Source organism: Falco naumanni, chromosome 1, assembly GCF_017639655.2.
Source record: "Falco naumanni isolate bFalNau1 chromosome 1, bFalNau1.pat, whole genome shotgun sequence".
Classification (NCBI taxonomy): Eukaryota; Metazoa; Chordata; class Aves; order Falconiformes; family Falconidae; genus Falco; species Falco naumanni.
In genome coordinates, this window is record NC_054054.1 from 117,940,659 (window position 1) to 117,956,653 (window position 15,995).

Here is a 15,995-nt window from a genome sequence, read left to right on the forward strand (position 1 = left end):
GGTTGGAATTTGTCCTCTACTGGGAAATCACCAAATCAGGGATCCTGGATTCTGGCCGAAGAGTGAGGACCACTGGTGATCCAAAAATGTCCAAAGTATTGTGCTGCAACAAGAAACCTCCAGAAAAAGGCTCAGTCTGGTCGAAATGCTGAATTTCTGCAACCTGACAGACTTCAGCCACTGCTAACCTTTCACACTGTGTATCCTTATGCAGCCAGACTTTCTTCAGCTCCCTTATCTGCCTTCCCTTGACAAAATTGTCACCCTCCAAGTGAAGAGACACTGCAAAAGCCAATGCCAGGTTACTCCACCCGCTGGTAAGTACTTCTGCTCCGGAGCTGCAGTATGATCGGTTACGCCTGCCAGCGCGCTCGGGCTCACCCCGCACCGAGCTGGGCACTCCTGGGGGGATCCATGAAGCCAGTTCCAGCACTACAGGCACTCATGGCCAGGCCCTCTCCTCTGACACCGTCTTCTTTCCCAGTGGGGATACTGGGGTCCTGCCCACTTGCCTGGACAGTCTCCAAGCCCTCCATGGCTTCCAGGCAGGAGGGACACTTCTCCCAGCACTAGGAACCTTGGCAGTAGGAATCACCCAGGACTTGGTACTCACACATCATCTGGACTTTGCAGATATTGACTGCTCTGGCAAGAATAAAGCAGCCTGCAAGGCTGTGAGCATCAGCTGCCCTTTTCCCAGAGTGTGGGCACAGCCACCTGCCCTCCTCGCAGGGCCGAGGTGTCCTGAGCCACCAGAACCTCCCTGTGCAGCAAGCAGGGCTCACCTGAGAGGCATCCCAAGAGCACAGAGAGCTCAGCAGTCTTCCAGAGAAAGAAAATATATCCAGGTCTCCCTACAAGTTTGTTTCTTTCTTTTTTGTTGTTGTTGTTGTTGTTTTTTAATTTACATAAGCAGTTTTGAAGGCTGCTTTTCTCCTGCACAGCTGCCTCCACCTGGAGGAGAGGCCTGGGAGCCAGGTATTACAACGGCTTTTAATGAATCTTCCCATTCCTGTCTGACCTTACAAAATGAAAATAACAAGGTCACAGTTGCATCCTAGTTTTATTACAACTGACCTGCAGGCAAAAGGATAGAACTATTACATAAACACTCTGATCCATGTATAATATCTTAAATAGAGGAGGATGTCAAACCAGGATACCGGATAAAATATTCTGAAGCTCTTTGAAGCAGTTATGTTCCTGAGCTCCATTTTACAGACAATAAGGCAACATCCCTGCACATCAGCTTTTTGATAAACTTTATACATTTTTCTATGGTACAAGGAAAAAAAAAAATAACCAGAGTTCACAATGTACAGTTCTTACACTATTTTCACAGCTTCTGAACACTATACACCTTTTTTTTTTCTTAATAAAGATACATTGTAATAAATGGTGCACCCTTAATAGTTTATAATAAGCTATGCTTAATACGCTAAACCTGCCCTTCTGTACAGCCACGCACGCCACAGCACCTCAGCCCTGACTTTGTCACTGGCAGCTCAAAGCTTCATGTTTCCATTTCCCACATCAAAAGCAAACTGGTCGCACTGCTGAAGAGGAGCTCCGGACAGGGTTGGCACCAGAGGACAGTGCCCAGCCGATCCCAAGGAGCAGAGCAAGACAGTCGCTTGTGCTGGGGGGGGGGAAACGGGTTTTGGGGGGAGGATCCATCTCGGCGTCAGCCCTCAGAAAGGTTTTTGGTCTCCCTGTCACTGGGGAGATGTGAACCGGACTTAAGCATCTGCAAGGTGGGGGCAGAGGCAGAGCACCTCTGCATGCACCCACCTCTGCTGGATCCATCTCTGCATCCCCCAGCCAGCACCCTGCAAGCCCCCGCACCCCGAGGCCCCATTACGGGTGGCTGAAGGCTCCGTGAGGAACTGCAGCTGTGGGGATGTGCCCAGCCTGAGAAAAGCCGCCTTTTCCAAGGCTGTGGGGCTGGGGAGAGCATTACCGCTTTAGATAACACCACGTATCTTGTTGGGCCGATCCTTCCACGTGATTAATCAGAGCTGTTGGGAATGACTAGTTACTTCAGAAAGCTCTGCCTCGTCCGTTCTGGGAAGACTTTAGTGATGCCTTGCCTGATGAGCAGCCCTGGAGGGATGTAATCCAGGAGGGGCAGGACCGCACCTCCCTGCCCGGCTGGGCACGCTGCACCCCAAGGATCACATCGCCATCAGCCTTGGTGCCAGAGGGACCAGCTCCGACAGCCAAGCGGGAAATGCACGGTGCTGCCAGCCTTATGCGAGGGCATCACCTCTGTGGCCGGAGAAACGCCAGGTGTCCACACGAGCACGGCCTCAGGTCTCCTTTCCCAACCGAGCAGCTGGGGCAGGGATGTGCTGGTCTCCAGTGCTCCCGCAGCAGCCCAGTTTGCGCTTGGTAGTATTGGTTTGACGTGGGAAGCCCTTCCTTGGGAATCCTGCCAGTACCGCTGTGGTTTCACTCCCATTGCGTCTCTAGCCCTCTGCATCCTGGGTCCAGTTTTGCCAGAGCTTTGACAGCAGGCTGCTCTAACATTGATGAAGTCCTACCAAGTGCCTGAACTAGACAACTCAAAATGGAAACTGGAGACCCTGCAGCCTCCATTTTATCCCTGGTATGCTACTAAATGCCTGAAAACAGCACTGTTTTGGAAAAAAAAATGTTTTCAGGAAAATGTAATCTTCGAAAAATATGCCAATTCAAAAAAGAAAAAAAAAAAAGGCTGATGCGCTTTTTTGCTGAGCAATGGGCCAAAAGGCAACAGCTTGCCTGGCTTTGCTGGGTCAGCTAAAAGCCCACAATTCATTAGACGCTCCCTCATCTCTACCTCACCTCTACGTGCACCAAAGCATCTCAGTGAGGTTCACTCTAGGGTGCAGTAACAAGAGCTACAGAGGGGCACAAAAGCGGTGAAGTACACCCAGAAGGTGGTGGCCAGAATCTCCAGCAAGCGAAGCAGAGCAGCCGTTTGCAGCGGCGGGGTGGGCATGGAGCCCAGCGCGGTGGGGCACGTCCCCACCACCCTGCCCACAGCGGCCAGAAGGAAACCAAGGTTTGGTCCTGTGAGGGACGCTGGGCTGGGAGGCGGCAGCGCTGCCAGGCTGGTCTCGGGGTCAGTGAAAAGGCGTGAGCACCAGGGCTGGGGACAGTGAAGAACATGAGAAATATTGGCTAGAAATTACAGACATTCACTTGCGGCTCATTAAAACAGCTGCAGACTTTGTGAACAGCACTTGTCGAAGTCAAAGCAAAGCCAGCTGGTGGTGAGCACTGCAGCTATAAATCAGGTCACAAGCAGGTTAAATTCAATCGAGTAGTTTAATAATTCTTCAGGTCAAAGGTCTTATCTTACCAGGTAACAATTTACAGGACACCTAGTTAAGAGTGAAGAGTGGCTGGCTTGGTAAAAGGAGAAAGAATACATTATGTCCCATCTCTGAATAGTTTAATGTTAGCCTCTTTCAATGCAACGTATTTTTGGTAAAGACATATTCACTATATTTAACATGATCTCTCTTTAACAGGAAGTTCAGCTGAGCACACTGTCCCCAGAAAGTACACTGCGACTGTAAAGCAACAGAATTCCATAGCAGTAAATCTATTGCACTTTGTGAAGAATAAAATTCTCCTTTGCCTTTCTAGCTCCAGAAGGCAAAGCATCTCGTTGGTTAAGCAAATTCTTCTCCCTCCAGGCAAAGTCTCTTAATGTTCAGACAGACAACGCCTAACTTTTGTTTGTTTGCTTTTTATTATTACTTGAAACAACAATTGGAAGAGTTTGAGAGAAAAATCTTTCCAGTAGCTGCTGAGAAGTCTCCAAGTTTTGAGTCTAGAAATGAATTTTAGGTGCTATCCAATCACGGTCAACAAATAAATGTACTTATTTCCACATTTCATGAATATGTCCACAAAAGAGCAAGATGAGGTCTCTCTTTGACCAACACTAACACTGTGTGATCAGGTATTACAGGGATGCACTTTATATGTGACAACAGTATACAGACAGGATGGAAATAACACCAATATTATTGCACATGGTGTCTGGGCGAGCATTAAAAACACTGCAATATGTGATGAAAATTCTTTACAGCTTGTTTTCTCTCAGCCCTTTTTCTAGAGTTTGATGTAGCAGCAATATCAATCGACGTACATTGGAGAGCTGGGAGTTGCTGGCATTTGATCCAGGATTTTACAAACATAGCATGCAACATCCACTGTGCGTTCCTCATACATCAGGATGAAGGGATGTTTCTGGAATCAGATAAAAAAAACCAACAAGGTTACATTCACCCTTCCGACACGTGCTGGCTCCCCCAGACAGAAGCTTAGTGTATGGATTTGCCTGATGCAAGAACACAGGGGCTGGCAGTGGCTGTAGGACAGGACATCGCCTGGCCCATGGCTTGCACATACAGAGAACCTGCACCCTAAGCGTGCAGTACAAAGGTGGGACAGGACTCCAGGAGTGTCAGGAACTGCTGGGCAGGAGGCAGCGAGGGTGCATGCGTGTCTCCTCTGTAGCATGGACACGTACCGAAATACTTTCAAAAGAGGTTTCATCAGCAGCCTTGTCAGCAATGGGGAGACAGGCTTGTGGAGGTCGAACAGGAGATTGGGACTCAGACCCAGTTACCCCGAACCCTGACCTCCGCTCTGACCAGTGGGCCGTACTGGCTAGTCCAACCTGCGTTGGAGGTGTTTACACGTGACAGCACCAGCCAGCAGTTTGACAGGGCTCCTGCACGGTACCAGGTGCTTGAGCAAAGGCAGCACGTCCATGGCACGTCCAGCGTGCTCCTGCCTCAGCCTGCCCGCTTCAGGGAGCCCCGACACTGCAACAGGGCATCTCCCCGGCGCCCATCTCCTGTGTTCATGCACAGATGCTGATGATTTCAGCCACAGGCCAGAGACAGTGGCATGGAGGTGATGCTCTTTCCCAGGCTGTGGAGCTGAGCACCCTGCCCGATGGCCCAGGGTGACAGGGAGCGACCTCAGACGCGTGACCCACCCCCACTGCGTGACCAGCAGAGCCACGACGGCCGGTGCAGGCAGCCACACTTTGCACTCACCAGAAGCTCTTTATACTTTGGCCTTTTGGACTCGTCCTTTGTAAGGCTAAAGGAAGCAGAAAGAGAATTAGAAGAAGGTGGGATTGGGGAAATTGTTACAGGCATCAGATGCAAAGTTTTGCAGGACACAATGTTGAACCTACTGCTGCCGTGGTGGGACTCACCACCTTCTGTTTCCCGGAAAAGCCATCCATGCGATGGGTCCCACCGGGCTCCCCCCCTCACACGGCTGAGCAGCACACGTGGCCACCAAGGAACCCTGCTGGGGACCAAGCCCAAGGGAGCTGCCAGCAGAATGCCATCCCAGCTGCCGCGGCCCCCATATGGAGCTGGGTCTGGCCGCAGCACAGTCGCAAGTTCTGGGCAGCAGCCACAGCCCCCTCCCCACCCCTCGGGCAGCAGGGCAGAGGGGCACCAACACTGCCTGCCAGGGCGCAGACGGAGGGGACAGGGACCACACCATCATCTCGGCAGGCAGGGGCAGGGGCCAAGGCTGCAGCAGGCAGCCAAAATGCCCTGCGGGTCCAGGTCCGGGCTCCCGGCCCTCCTGGCTCATCGAGGTCCAGCGCTGAGCGGGCTGCAGCCGCTGGGATGGGACAGAAGAGGTGACATGGGGGGCTGCTGGGAAGTCCCCTCCTGCAGGGACTCTGGCCGCCCGGCCGCCTGGCACAGGGCACAGCAGATGGCAGCAAAGACCAGAGCTGGGGACTGTGGGGGCAACAGGGACCAGAGGCAGAGGGGCTGCGCGCCAGCTCGGCCATGGGCAGCACCAGCCCTGAGCCGGCAGCCAGAGCTGCACCGCTGGGAAGGAGAAGGGCGGCTGTAACATCTTTTCCAAATGAGGGGAGTTAAGTCTAGTTACCAGCAGCTGCATTTCCATCCCCATGGGCTCTGGCTGGACCGTTCTAAACCTCCAGCACTACTACAGCACAGCCTCAAATTATTTGGAGAAGCAGAGGGCAAGTAACGCTGCACGCCCGACACTGCTCTGTCCTGTGACCTGCCTGCAGAGCTGTGCAAGGGCAAAGAGGGAAGGAAATCCCATGGCTGCTGCACAAACATCCTTGCTTCAGGCTTTCGCTACCCAACAGCGATCCATTTTCTGACCTCGGCAAGTCTGGGGGTTCAAATATGCTCCTCGCAACACCTTTAAGGCAACTAACTAGTCAGAACTTCAGCTCACAGACTGAGTTTTACCCTGTCGCAGGAGCATCTGATCTCCTTCCGCAGGCACACTGGACTTCAGGAGCCCACGGCTCTACCTGCACGCGATGGCAGCTCCGCAGCCGCCAGCACTGGGCTCCCAAAAGCCAGAGCCTGGATCCTCCGCAAACTCTGGAGCACCCAGCTGAATCACTCCTAAGCAGTTCCAGGAGGAGTGTGACTTCAGATAAGCATCTAACACAGGGAGGTGGGCTGGAGGGGAAAAATGTTCCACCCAGGCATTCACAGCGCTGTTGGGATCCAAAGGAAATAAAAAAAAAAAAGAAAAAAAAAATCCCTGAAACTTTTTAACATTATTGAAAATATCCCTTTGGCACTGATCTATCATAGTGAGCAGGCAGCGACACTGCAGGACTCTCAACATTCCTCCTGACTCTTGAATGCACAAAAATAGATCATTAGATTCACACGTGTAGGGTAATGCCCAAGAGGTTTATGCCATCACCCAAAAGCACAGCCTTTTGGAGACTCACCTGCCTGCTTAGTAACACCAAAGATTACTGTTTGCACTTAAATAAAGGTTATTAAAATAAATACTTATTACAGTGTTGCTATGAAGACATCATAGATGTTCCAGACAGAAGTTGGATTACTTACAAAACCAGATGAAACAAAAACCAGAATTAGAGTGAAACCTGCCCCGTGCCCTGTGCATTGTAGCTGTTCCAGAGCAGCGACCCCCGGGAGGAGTCAATGGGCAGGAAACCGACCCATGGGCCAAAGATGCTGCTCAGCAGCGGTGCCACACAGGCTTCTCAGCTGGGTGACCTGGAGCCAAACTCACCAGTGCCTACAGGGCAGGACAGCAAGCTCCTTCCTGGCTTTGCAAACTCCGTAATAATACAGCATCTCTATGGAGAACCATAGGGGAAACAAACCATTGCTTGTACTGCACGCGGGGAAGGCAACTCTGACTTTCTAGCCAAATACTATTTTTGACTAAAAAATGGAAACTTCTTTTGAGCAGCAAACCGGTTTGATGCTCTGTTCTCTGCAGCCCAAAGACAATAACCAGGCCTGCCTTACAGCCAGCTGGAAAATGAAACTTGGCCTCCAGAAAAATCCATAATTCTGAAATAGAGTAAAATCCAAACCAGCAGATGGAAAACCCTGAAACAAAACCTCTTGAATGTTAATATTGCCTAGAGCTGAGTCTTCCTTTGTCACAGAGCTTTGAGATGGATACCCCTGTGCTGGGCATGTCCATCACCTGAGTCTGCCCAGGGCAGAAGGTCCCAGAACACAAACGCAGGTCACACCGATGGATCTCCTATGTGCTTTTTTTAGGTTAACAAAACTATGTTGACCACCTTTCACATTTTGATAGAAAAATACTTCATCAGAAAATTCACAATCAGCCCTTAACCTAAGCAGGACCACACACACGTGGCAGGCACATGGGCTGCCCAAAGCCTCCTGCACAACCACTGCACACTCTGCACCCAAGGCTGACCATGCTGCAGAGGCCCTTCCCTACACAAAGCTGTCTCTGGTCTTGATCTTGACCTACAGTTGACTCAAGGCATGAAGCCAACAACCGCTGCAGGTCCTGAGAGTCACTGTGATGAGCAGAAATGGGCAGGAAGGCTCCTGGTCCTGCCAGGCAAAAGGCAGGACCAATGCAGATCCTCTGCCCCACCACGAGACAATACTGTCAGGTGTCTCAGGCTTCTGCCTGCAGAACAGGCGAACAGCAGGTCTGTCCCCAGGCTGTCACACCAAGGATGTGACAGCCTGACAGGATGCATAGGCCAGGCAAACCTCCTGCCGTGGGTCTTATCACACCTCTCCCGAGCACAGCCTCCCAGAGATTTTCTCCTCATTTCTTCTCTGAAGAACAGTTCCCAAAGGTCTGTCCTTCAGCCCTCACCCAAACAAGTCTCCCATCACCTCCAAACCAGCAAACCAGAAAAGGTTCTCGCCCCCAGTTGCATGTCCCTGCACCAATGTAAGTTAGGAAGTGGAAGCACTTGGCGCACCACCCTTGCCACATACCTAAGCAATGACAAAAGAAGCCAACCCCAAGTGCTTTCAGTAGGAAACACTTACCACAAGTTGACGAAGTTGATGAAACTTGGGGAGAACTCCCTTTCCTCTGAGTTACTCAGCTGCGGCGGGTCTCCTTTTACTACTTGCGTCAACTGGTCAAACACACTGTTCCACTTGGGGTAGGGGAATCGCCCTGTGGCCAGCTCATACTGCAGAGAGACAGTAACAGCACCGGGCAGATTACACAAGGTATGTTCAGCCAGGGTAAGAAAACATCTGTGAGGACCCTGAACCCCCCAAAAGGAAGATGAAGATGAGATTCTTAATCCTATTCCCTGTATGAAGCTCAGTTCAGGGAAGAGGTGAGGAATTCCCACCCGGTAGTAAATTCTGCTGCCTACGTTAGGAGCACCTCCAGATTTAACCCGCCTATGCCGTGCTTTTCAAGCTGACAATATCTTCTCCTCCAGAGACTATTAAATGAATCAATGCTCTCATCAAGGTGTTCAAAAGCAAGAGAGTAAAATCCTCCAGCCCCTTCCCAGGCATCCCAACAACCACTGGAGAACATGGGGAACGAGAATCACACAACCACAGAACATCTGTAGTCTGAAAGGACCCGTGAGTATCATTGAGTCCAACTCCCTGCCCCTCACAGGACAAAAAGCATTTTAAAACACCAGTGGGGACGACAGAAGCTACTGGTTCATCCTTATTGCTCCTGCTTTCTCTTCTACTTCACCACCTCGAGAAGGGAAGGTCTTTTCGATTTATCACCACGTGCACCCAGCAGTGCTGTGGCTAAGCCAGAGAGGAATCAGCAACTGGATCCAGGATTAAGTGAAGTCTTCTGCACAGCTGAAGTACACCAGATGCCAGGGCTGAGACGCTTATTTACACAGGCTGGGTGCTCTGTTCTGCCCTGCCACGCTCACCCTCCCTTCTCATCTGAGATTTCGAAGACAGAATTCATTTACGATCCAACACCTCTTCCCTGCTCACATCTCTTTCTCTGCAAAACGCAGCTACAGCTAAATATATCCTCAGGGGTTCGGGAGAGCCATCTGCGTGGAAGGGATCCGTCCTGCTCCTGGGCCAGGAGGGGCCCGCTGCAACCACAACATGCAAATGCTTCGCAGCGGCAGAGCCGGGCTTTGCTTCGAGCACGTGTCTGACACCATCCGACTGCCTCGCGCTGCGAAGCGCAGCAAGGCTGCCCGCCAGCGACGTACCGCGCGGCAGAAGGTTTAAACCCCGCTCACTCACCAATGTAATCCCCAAGCTCCAGACGTCTGAGCGGACATCGTAGCCTTGCCTGGATGCACTGGGATCTATCCTTTCAGGCTGAAACAGGAAGAAGGACCAGTCAAACACCGTGCCATGCAGGAAGGAATGAGAAGCGTCTGCAAACTCTGAAAAAACTCCTAAGTTCGTCCTGCCGGGCAGGGCCTGGCACAGCTGTGGAGGCAAACTTGTTGCTAGGGCAGACATCCAGCCCCAGCAGAGAAACATCTTAAGGAATCAAGCGCTGATTTTATGGAGGTATAACGTAAAAGGTGATCCGAGACAGCAATTCAGCACAGTCCAATGCTTTTTTTCCCCCCTTTTGTACAAGCCACTTGAATAATTTTTACTGTCTACTTATTTAGTTTTGTTTCACATGGGGCTCTCTTTAACACAAAGTCTTGCTTTCTCTGTTTTTACAGCAAAGTTATCCCTAGGGAATCATAAGAACTAGAATAAACATCCCCTCATCCACCGCCCTGGGGAACTGGGGTTTAGCAGCAGATCCATCACGACACCTGGAGCTACCACCAGGGACCAGCCAGCACAGGGCCACACGAAGTTCTGGGGATGCTGGCCTTGCCAGTGCCAGGACGCCCACGCCACACATCCATAGGGATGTGCCACAGCAAAGCAGAGCAGTTCACAGGCTGCAGAAGGACTCGCTTTCCATGCAGTACAGTGAATTACAAGCACCTGTGCAGGAGCAGCCTGCTACCACCACCCAGCAGAGCGCAGACGGAGCAACAGGGACATGGCCCTAGACTGGTGGCACAGTTAAAGGGAAAGCAGGATGGACCAAAATAAATCCCATCTAAATCCAGAGCAGAAAGAATCCTGGGAATTTTCCATGTAGATGACATGGGAATAATTAACACCAATGAAGGACGACTCAGCATGTCACACTCCAGGCACCTGGAACGAGGGCTGCAGACAAAGCCCAGCCCATGCCAGGTGTCCCTCTAATGCCAAATGCAAGCAAGGAAAGGGAATGGCTGGGACGGAGACCCACCACTGGGTGTGCTGACAGTGAGAAGAGGGAGGGTATGAACACATCTAAGAACAGTGCAGGCTGCCACAGGGCTTCTCGCTATTCCAGTGTCCACCCAGGCATCCACACCTTGACTGAAACACAAGCAGAAGTGGGCAGCACTGACCCTCTCCGTCCCCCACACCCCAGCTAGGCAGGGTGTGACACAGGGGCAGATGCACACTCGACTCCCTGCAGTCTTCAGCTGTTTCATGTTGCTAAAGAGCAAAGTAGCATTTCTGGGAACACCCAATTCTTGAAGCTCAGATCTGGATTTTCACTGGTTATATGATCAGGGAATTTTATCCCACATGCACTGAAAATTCAAAACTGTCTACATGGCATTAAAATGTACATAACTGTTATTTGCCACTTAGGCCAATGCATCCCTAAACTAAAAGAAAGTAAAAGGAGCAAAGAACAACCAGAAAGAGTAAGATTTCCGCAAGACAAAAAGCAGAACAAAATCTACATGATACAAACTCTCACTCTGCTCCAACCATGGGAACAGACGGATGCTAGACACAAGTTGCCTGCCTCTGTTGGAGACTACCTTCTCTCACTTAGATGTGAAATCAAGTCCAGGGATCTCCCTGGCTTTAGTCAACAGTGAGACCAATGTAAAGCACCACACATCTGCAGCTGCAGCACCATCTGGGTCAAGTTCAGCTGCAAATCACACAAGTGAGCTACGAACTGGGGCAGCCAGAGTTAACAGCCCTCCACTGCTCTTGACACAAACTAGATACGAGTCTTGCACGCAAGAGCAGCAGCTCCCTAGCACGCTATTCTGCTGCTCTGTTAACCAAAACACCACATGTATTTGTTTCAGGACACTCGAGACAAAAATGCCATCTCCCCCGCGGTGGTGACCCCATTACCGTGGCTTTCTTGTTTGCCCTGCAAGGGGTTCAACAAGTGCTTGCAGAGAAGCAGCCATCAGTGCCCGAGCGCCTCGGCTCCTGGAGCCAACTCGAATCCAAAGCCACAGCAAGAAGGGGAGCGATGTCTCTGAACAGCTGCCTGCAGGGTTGTGCAACAGCAATGGAAACCATCTTTAGGAGCATAACTAACTAGTTTGGGAAATTCTTCTGCTGTTCAGTAAAGGAAAATGTTGTCACTCACTTTTCACATTGCTGCATTTCTCAAGAATATTCCTACGGTGAAAAGCAAGTTGTCCTGCCTTCAGGGCTCTGCCCCGCACAGGGGTCTCGCACGCTCAGCTGGAGCACAGAGCGATGGACAGCGTGTCACATCCCAGCCCAGGCTGGGACACAAGCGATGGGCACAAAGCAGGACAGGCAAGGAGACACTGACTCACTGGGCTCTCAGACCTGCTTCTCCTCTCTCCTCCTCCTCCAGAGTGCGAGGATACCGTGTGCTTGCTGAGACCTCCAAATGTTTATCCCTGTGAGCCCCTTCCCTATGTTCTCCACAGGGCTGGGCTGGCAGGTCAGGTCCTGTAAGGCTGAGGAGGAGCCTGACCACTAACCATTCCAGGAGATGTTCACTGCCAGCCCTGTGGACATGACCACCACCTCCCAGAAAAGAGGCAGTCCCGCTCCTGAGGTGACTGTCCTCGGGGGACGTGCCGTGCTGGTTCTCAAGCAGACCTTGGTGCCCAAGATGCAGCCCTGCAGCAGGTGATGGAGCTCCAGACAGATGGGACCTTCCATCCACTCCTGGCTGGTGTTCCTGCTCTGCTCTACAGAAAGTTTCCGAGGCTCTCCTTTAGGTGACACTGATCTCCCTTAGAGGACAGCGATCTCCCTTTGGTGACACCAAATTCTTCTACTGGCTGCTAAAGAGGTGAGGTGCCTAATTTCACATGGTTCTTAATTTTTATGTACAACAAAGCCTAATAAGCTTTCTAGATCTCCTCCTGGGCACGTAGGAGCTCACAGGTGACCTCAGTGCTGCAAAAGCCTCAGCCTAAGAGCACAGACATGAGTCATTCACATAAGCAAATGAGGCATCACAGTCACACTGTGCTGGTGAAGTCTTTTCTAAGGTTATACCCCTCCTCTCTGGTACTGGGTAACTGATGAAAAACCTATTAACACTTTGTTTTCTCTGGGCCTGTATCACAGTGCCAATTGCTACAGAGGTCGTGCAGCATCCTATGCAGCAGCCTGCCCTGGTCGCAGGAGGAGACACGGCTCCCTGGCCAGGGTGCAGTGCAGCAGAGCAAAGGACACACAGCGTGATGGGTAGAAGAGATGACAAGGAAGTGGAGAACGTGAGTTCTTCCGTCTTTGCTGGCCAGGCAGACCTGCCGTTTCCCCCTGCTCCTCAGTCTACCACCCCTAGGACAGCTGCAGTAACACCGTCTCCATGTGTGCACCACTTCTACACCTATGTAGGAAATAAGAATAATATTGTCAAAAAATACCTCGGCCAAAACATTCATCCTTGCTTAGACTTACGAATTCAGACATTCCTTCCAAAATCCCCTCTGTTCTTTGATTTCCTGTCCCTCGCCCAGGTCAGCCAAGCAGCCCGCAGCTGCACAGAGATTATCAGCAGAGATCATGTTTCTACAGAATAGCCTTTCCTCCCCTCCTATTTCCTTTACATATTTACTCCGAAAGAATGATTCATTTAAAAACTTCTCCAGCAGCATTTTCCAGGTGGAGACGCTGACTTCCGTTTGTTCGCATGGGATTACCATCCCCTCCCAGCCAGCTTTCCTAACAGCAACTGAATTCCTTGATCTCCACAGCAGGGAGATTCACAGGAAAGCCACGGTCTGGTGGATGGGGGACACTTGCTAAGCACAGAAAGATTGGCAGGAACATTAATGAAGGCAACGAGGTCCTGTCGGGCTTGGCACGGCACGTTCTCGATGACCTTACTCATCTTGTTAAAAAAGGTAAATGTGTGGCTGTAATAAACTTGAACTAGTACAGTGCATTGTCTAGACTGCAACTAAATGAAGCATCAATAATTTGCATTAGTAAATGGCTTCACTCATAGAGTTCAGAGTGTAACTGCTGTTAAAAGGACTCTATTGAGTGGAAAAGACAGGATTTGTAATGGGACCTCAAAGGTGACCTTCCACGGCCCACTGCTGATAATATCCAAGAAAATGTAAAATTAGTGGTGCTAAGTTCTGCATATTATAAAAATATTGCTAGTGTGATAAATAAGGCTTCCTGAAGAACTAGAGTGATTTGACTGTTCGGTAAGCTGGGCTCTGGCTGGACGCTGACTCACTCAACCAGGCAGGAAAAGCAGCACTCTGGGGTGAGAGACAGGCTCCTAGGAAAGGACAGGAGAGCATGAAATCCCAGAGAAGCATCACGATTAAAGGTGTGTAGATGGAGTGATGGGCTAGGAACTGCTGCTCTTATTACATACTCCACAGGTGAGACAAACACTGGAAGTTTGCTCAATTTCAGGGTCTACATTTGTAAAAGGATGCTAAGAAATGGGGGGTTTATAGCACAGCCATAAAATACAATCCAATCTGCCTTAAGAACGTAAGCTGCTCAGTTCCTAATCTCCTCAAAGAAAAGCTTAGGAGGTGACTGCATCAGAGTCAGAAAGCACCTACTGGGAAAAGAAGCTGTGGCAAGCAAAGGACTCCTTAATTCTGGAAAGAAAGTAGGAACAGAAGCTCACAGCCATTCATTAAAACAAGACTTACTCATATTAAAGAGAAAGTATTCACAGCAAAATTAATGAGGAGGACAACTTCACAGGCACTACGGTAGATTCTCCAGCACCTGAAGAGGGATAGTTAATACAGCACTTTGGAGGTCTTCTCTGGTGTTGCTTTGGAAGGCCACCCTCCAGCACCCAGAGCTCAACGCATCCCCTCAGTGCCATCTCCACTGCTGCTTCCAGGAACTGAGTTAGACTAACAGAGCAAGCTCTGGAGATGCGGCGTTCTGCGGGGCTGTAAGGTATTGTTTCAGCCCCACTACGTAGCTCTGTCACAGAACCTTACACCAAGGGCCTGACCCCAACCCTTCCAGTACTATGGAAATACAGGAGCCTTTGCACTCCACGAACGCTGGAGTGCCTGGTCCTGACCAAGGCGTCGTGCCCTGCTCCTGCCATGGCCCTGGCACCCTGTCTGCTCCAGCGCCCAGGTCAGGCTGCACGCCAGGGAGGGGGTGGCAGGGTGGGGGGGGCAGTGGAGGTGGGGGCCGGTCTCGGCTGCACGCGGACAGCACTGGGTACCTGTCGGGGGGGACTGGGGAGCTGCCAAGCAGCTCCAGCAGCCCCCAGCCAGTGCGGAGTGTGCAGCAGGCAAGCTGGGCTCTCCCATGCTTGGTAGGAAAAGGCTCAGCACAGGGGTGGAGAATCCCCCTGCAGATCCCTGTGGGTCCTCCTGAAGAATCCCCTCCACCTCACCTGCGAGAGCCAAACAGGCTCGGGGAGGGCTCACGCCCGCCTGCGATACTTCTGGACAAACAGTCTGCTCACACGGGCTGCTGCCCCGTGTTCCCAATTTTAGATAAACTGCCTGTGCAGACAGGTGGGGAGAAGAACCGTCCTGCCGCGTCCCTGGCACGATGGGGATGGAAGCACGGAGGCAGGGACACGAGCTCCGCTCTGCAGCAGAGCTGCTCGGCGTGGGCTCTGTGCCACCTGATGTTAAGGAGCCAAGTCTGGACAGGAGAAGTCCCATGGTGGGTGAACCTCACAGACGATTTTAGCCGGTGAATGAGTAAGCGGAGGTCATCATCTCAGACAAAACCCCTGAAGTCCGTGGGTGACAGCAGCAGCACGCGAGCAGGGAGGGCTGCACTCAGAGCTCAGGCATCTCCCCTGGCATTTACTACGCCGTGGGCGGCAGAGCCTGGATCCAGTCTGCACTGCTCGCAGAGGAATGGTGCCACACGTCTCCCTGTCTCCTCCCAAATTTGTTTTCTCAGTCATAAAAATTACGGCTGGGTGCCAAGTTTCAGAGGAAAAAAAGGAAAAAGAAAAAAGAAAAAAAAAAAAAAGTCTAAACACACAGCAATATTCAGGAGCATCCAAGATGATTTTAGCTGCATGAATTCGAACCAGCAGCCTGCCCGTTCAGATAAATGAATGACTGAGCCCAATGAAAACCTCTGCACTGGGTCAGGAAAGCGAAGCTGAAACAGAGGCTCTTGCTGTGGCTCTGCTTGGGTGAAGGATGCAGAGAGCTCCTGCATCCCTGCAGCCTCTCCCTCCACGTGCGCAGGGAGGCCAGGAGAGCAGGGCTCAGAACCATCCCTGTCACCTGCCTGGGGAATTTCTCCTTTTTCCATTCATGGCCTGAATCCTGCATGAGCCACCTGAGCGCAGGGACACAGCCCCCACTCGGCCCTGAGTACCGATGGCAGCAGCAATTGCCCATATTCCCCAGGGAGAAATGAGGAGCTGGAAACACACCCCGAGTGCCAGCCGGCAGCGGCAGGGCTCTG

General features: G+C 51.4%; 1 protein-coding gene across 4 annotated transcripts in view; it reads right to left on the reverse strand.

Annotated features, from left to right (window-relative positions):
* Nucleotides 1–3,293: 3,293 nt before the first annotated feature.
* The window catches only part of MAP2K4 (mitogen-activated protein kinase kinase 4), a 90,069-nt gene continuing 77,367 nt past the window's right edge, over nt 3,294–15,995 (reverse strand). For all 4 annotated transcript variants that reach the window (XM_040580681.1, XM_040580698.1, XM_040580691.1 and 1 more), the window contains 4 exons: nt 9,543–9,620; nt 8,337–8,485; nt 5,064–5,109; nt 3,294–4,245 (listed from right to left, as the gene is read on the reverse strand). In XM_040580681.1, the coding sequence (XP_040436615.1) occupies nt 4,132–4,245; nt 5,064–5,109; nt 8,337–8,485; nt 9,543–9,620 (387 nt within the window). In that variant the 3' untranslated portion in view covers nt 3,294–4,131. The remainder of the gene's footprint in view (nt 4,246–5,063; nt 5,110–8,336; nt 8,486–9,542; nt 9,621–15,995) is intronic.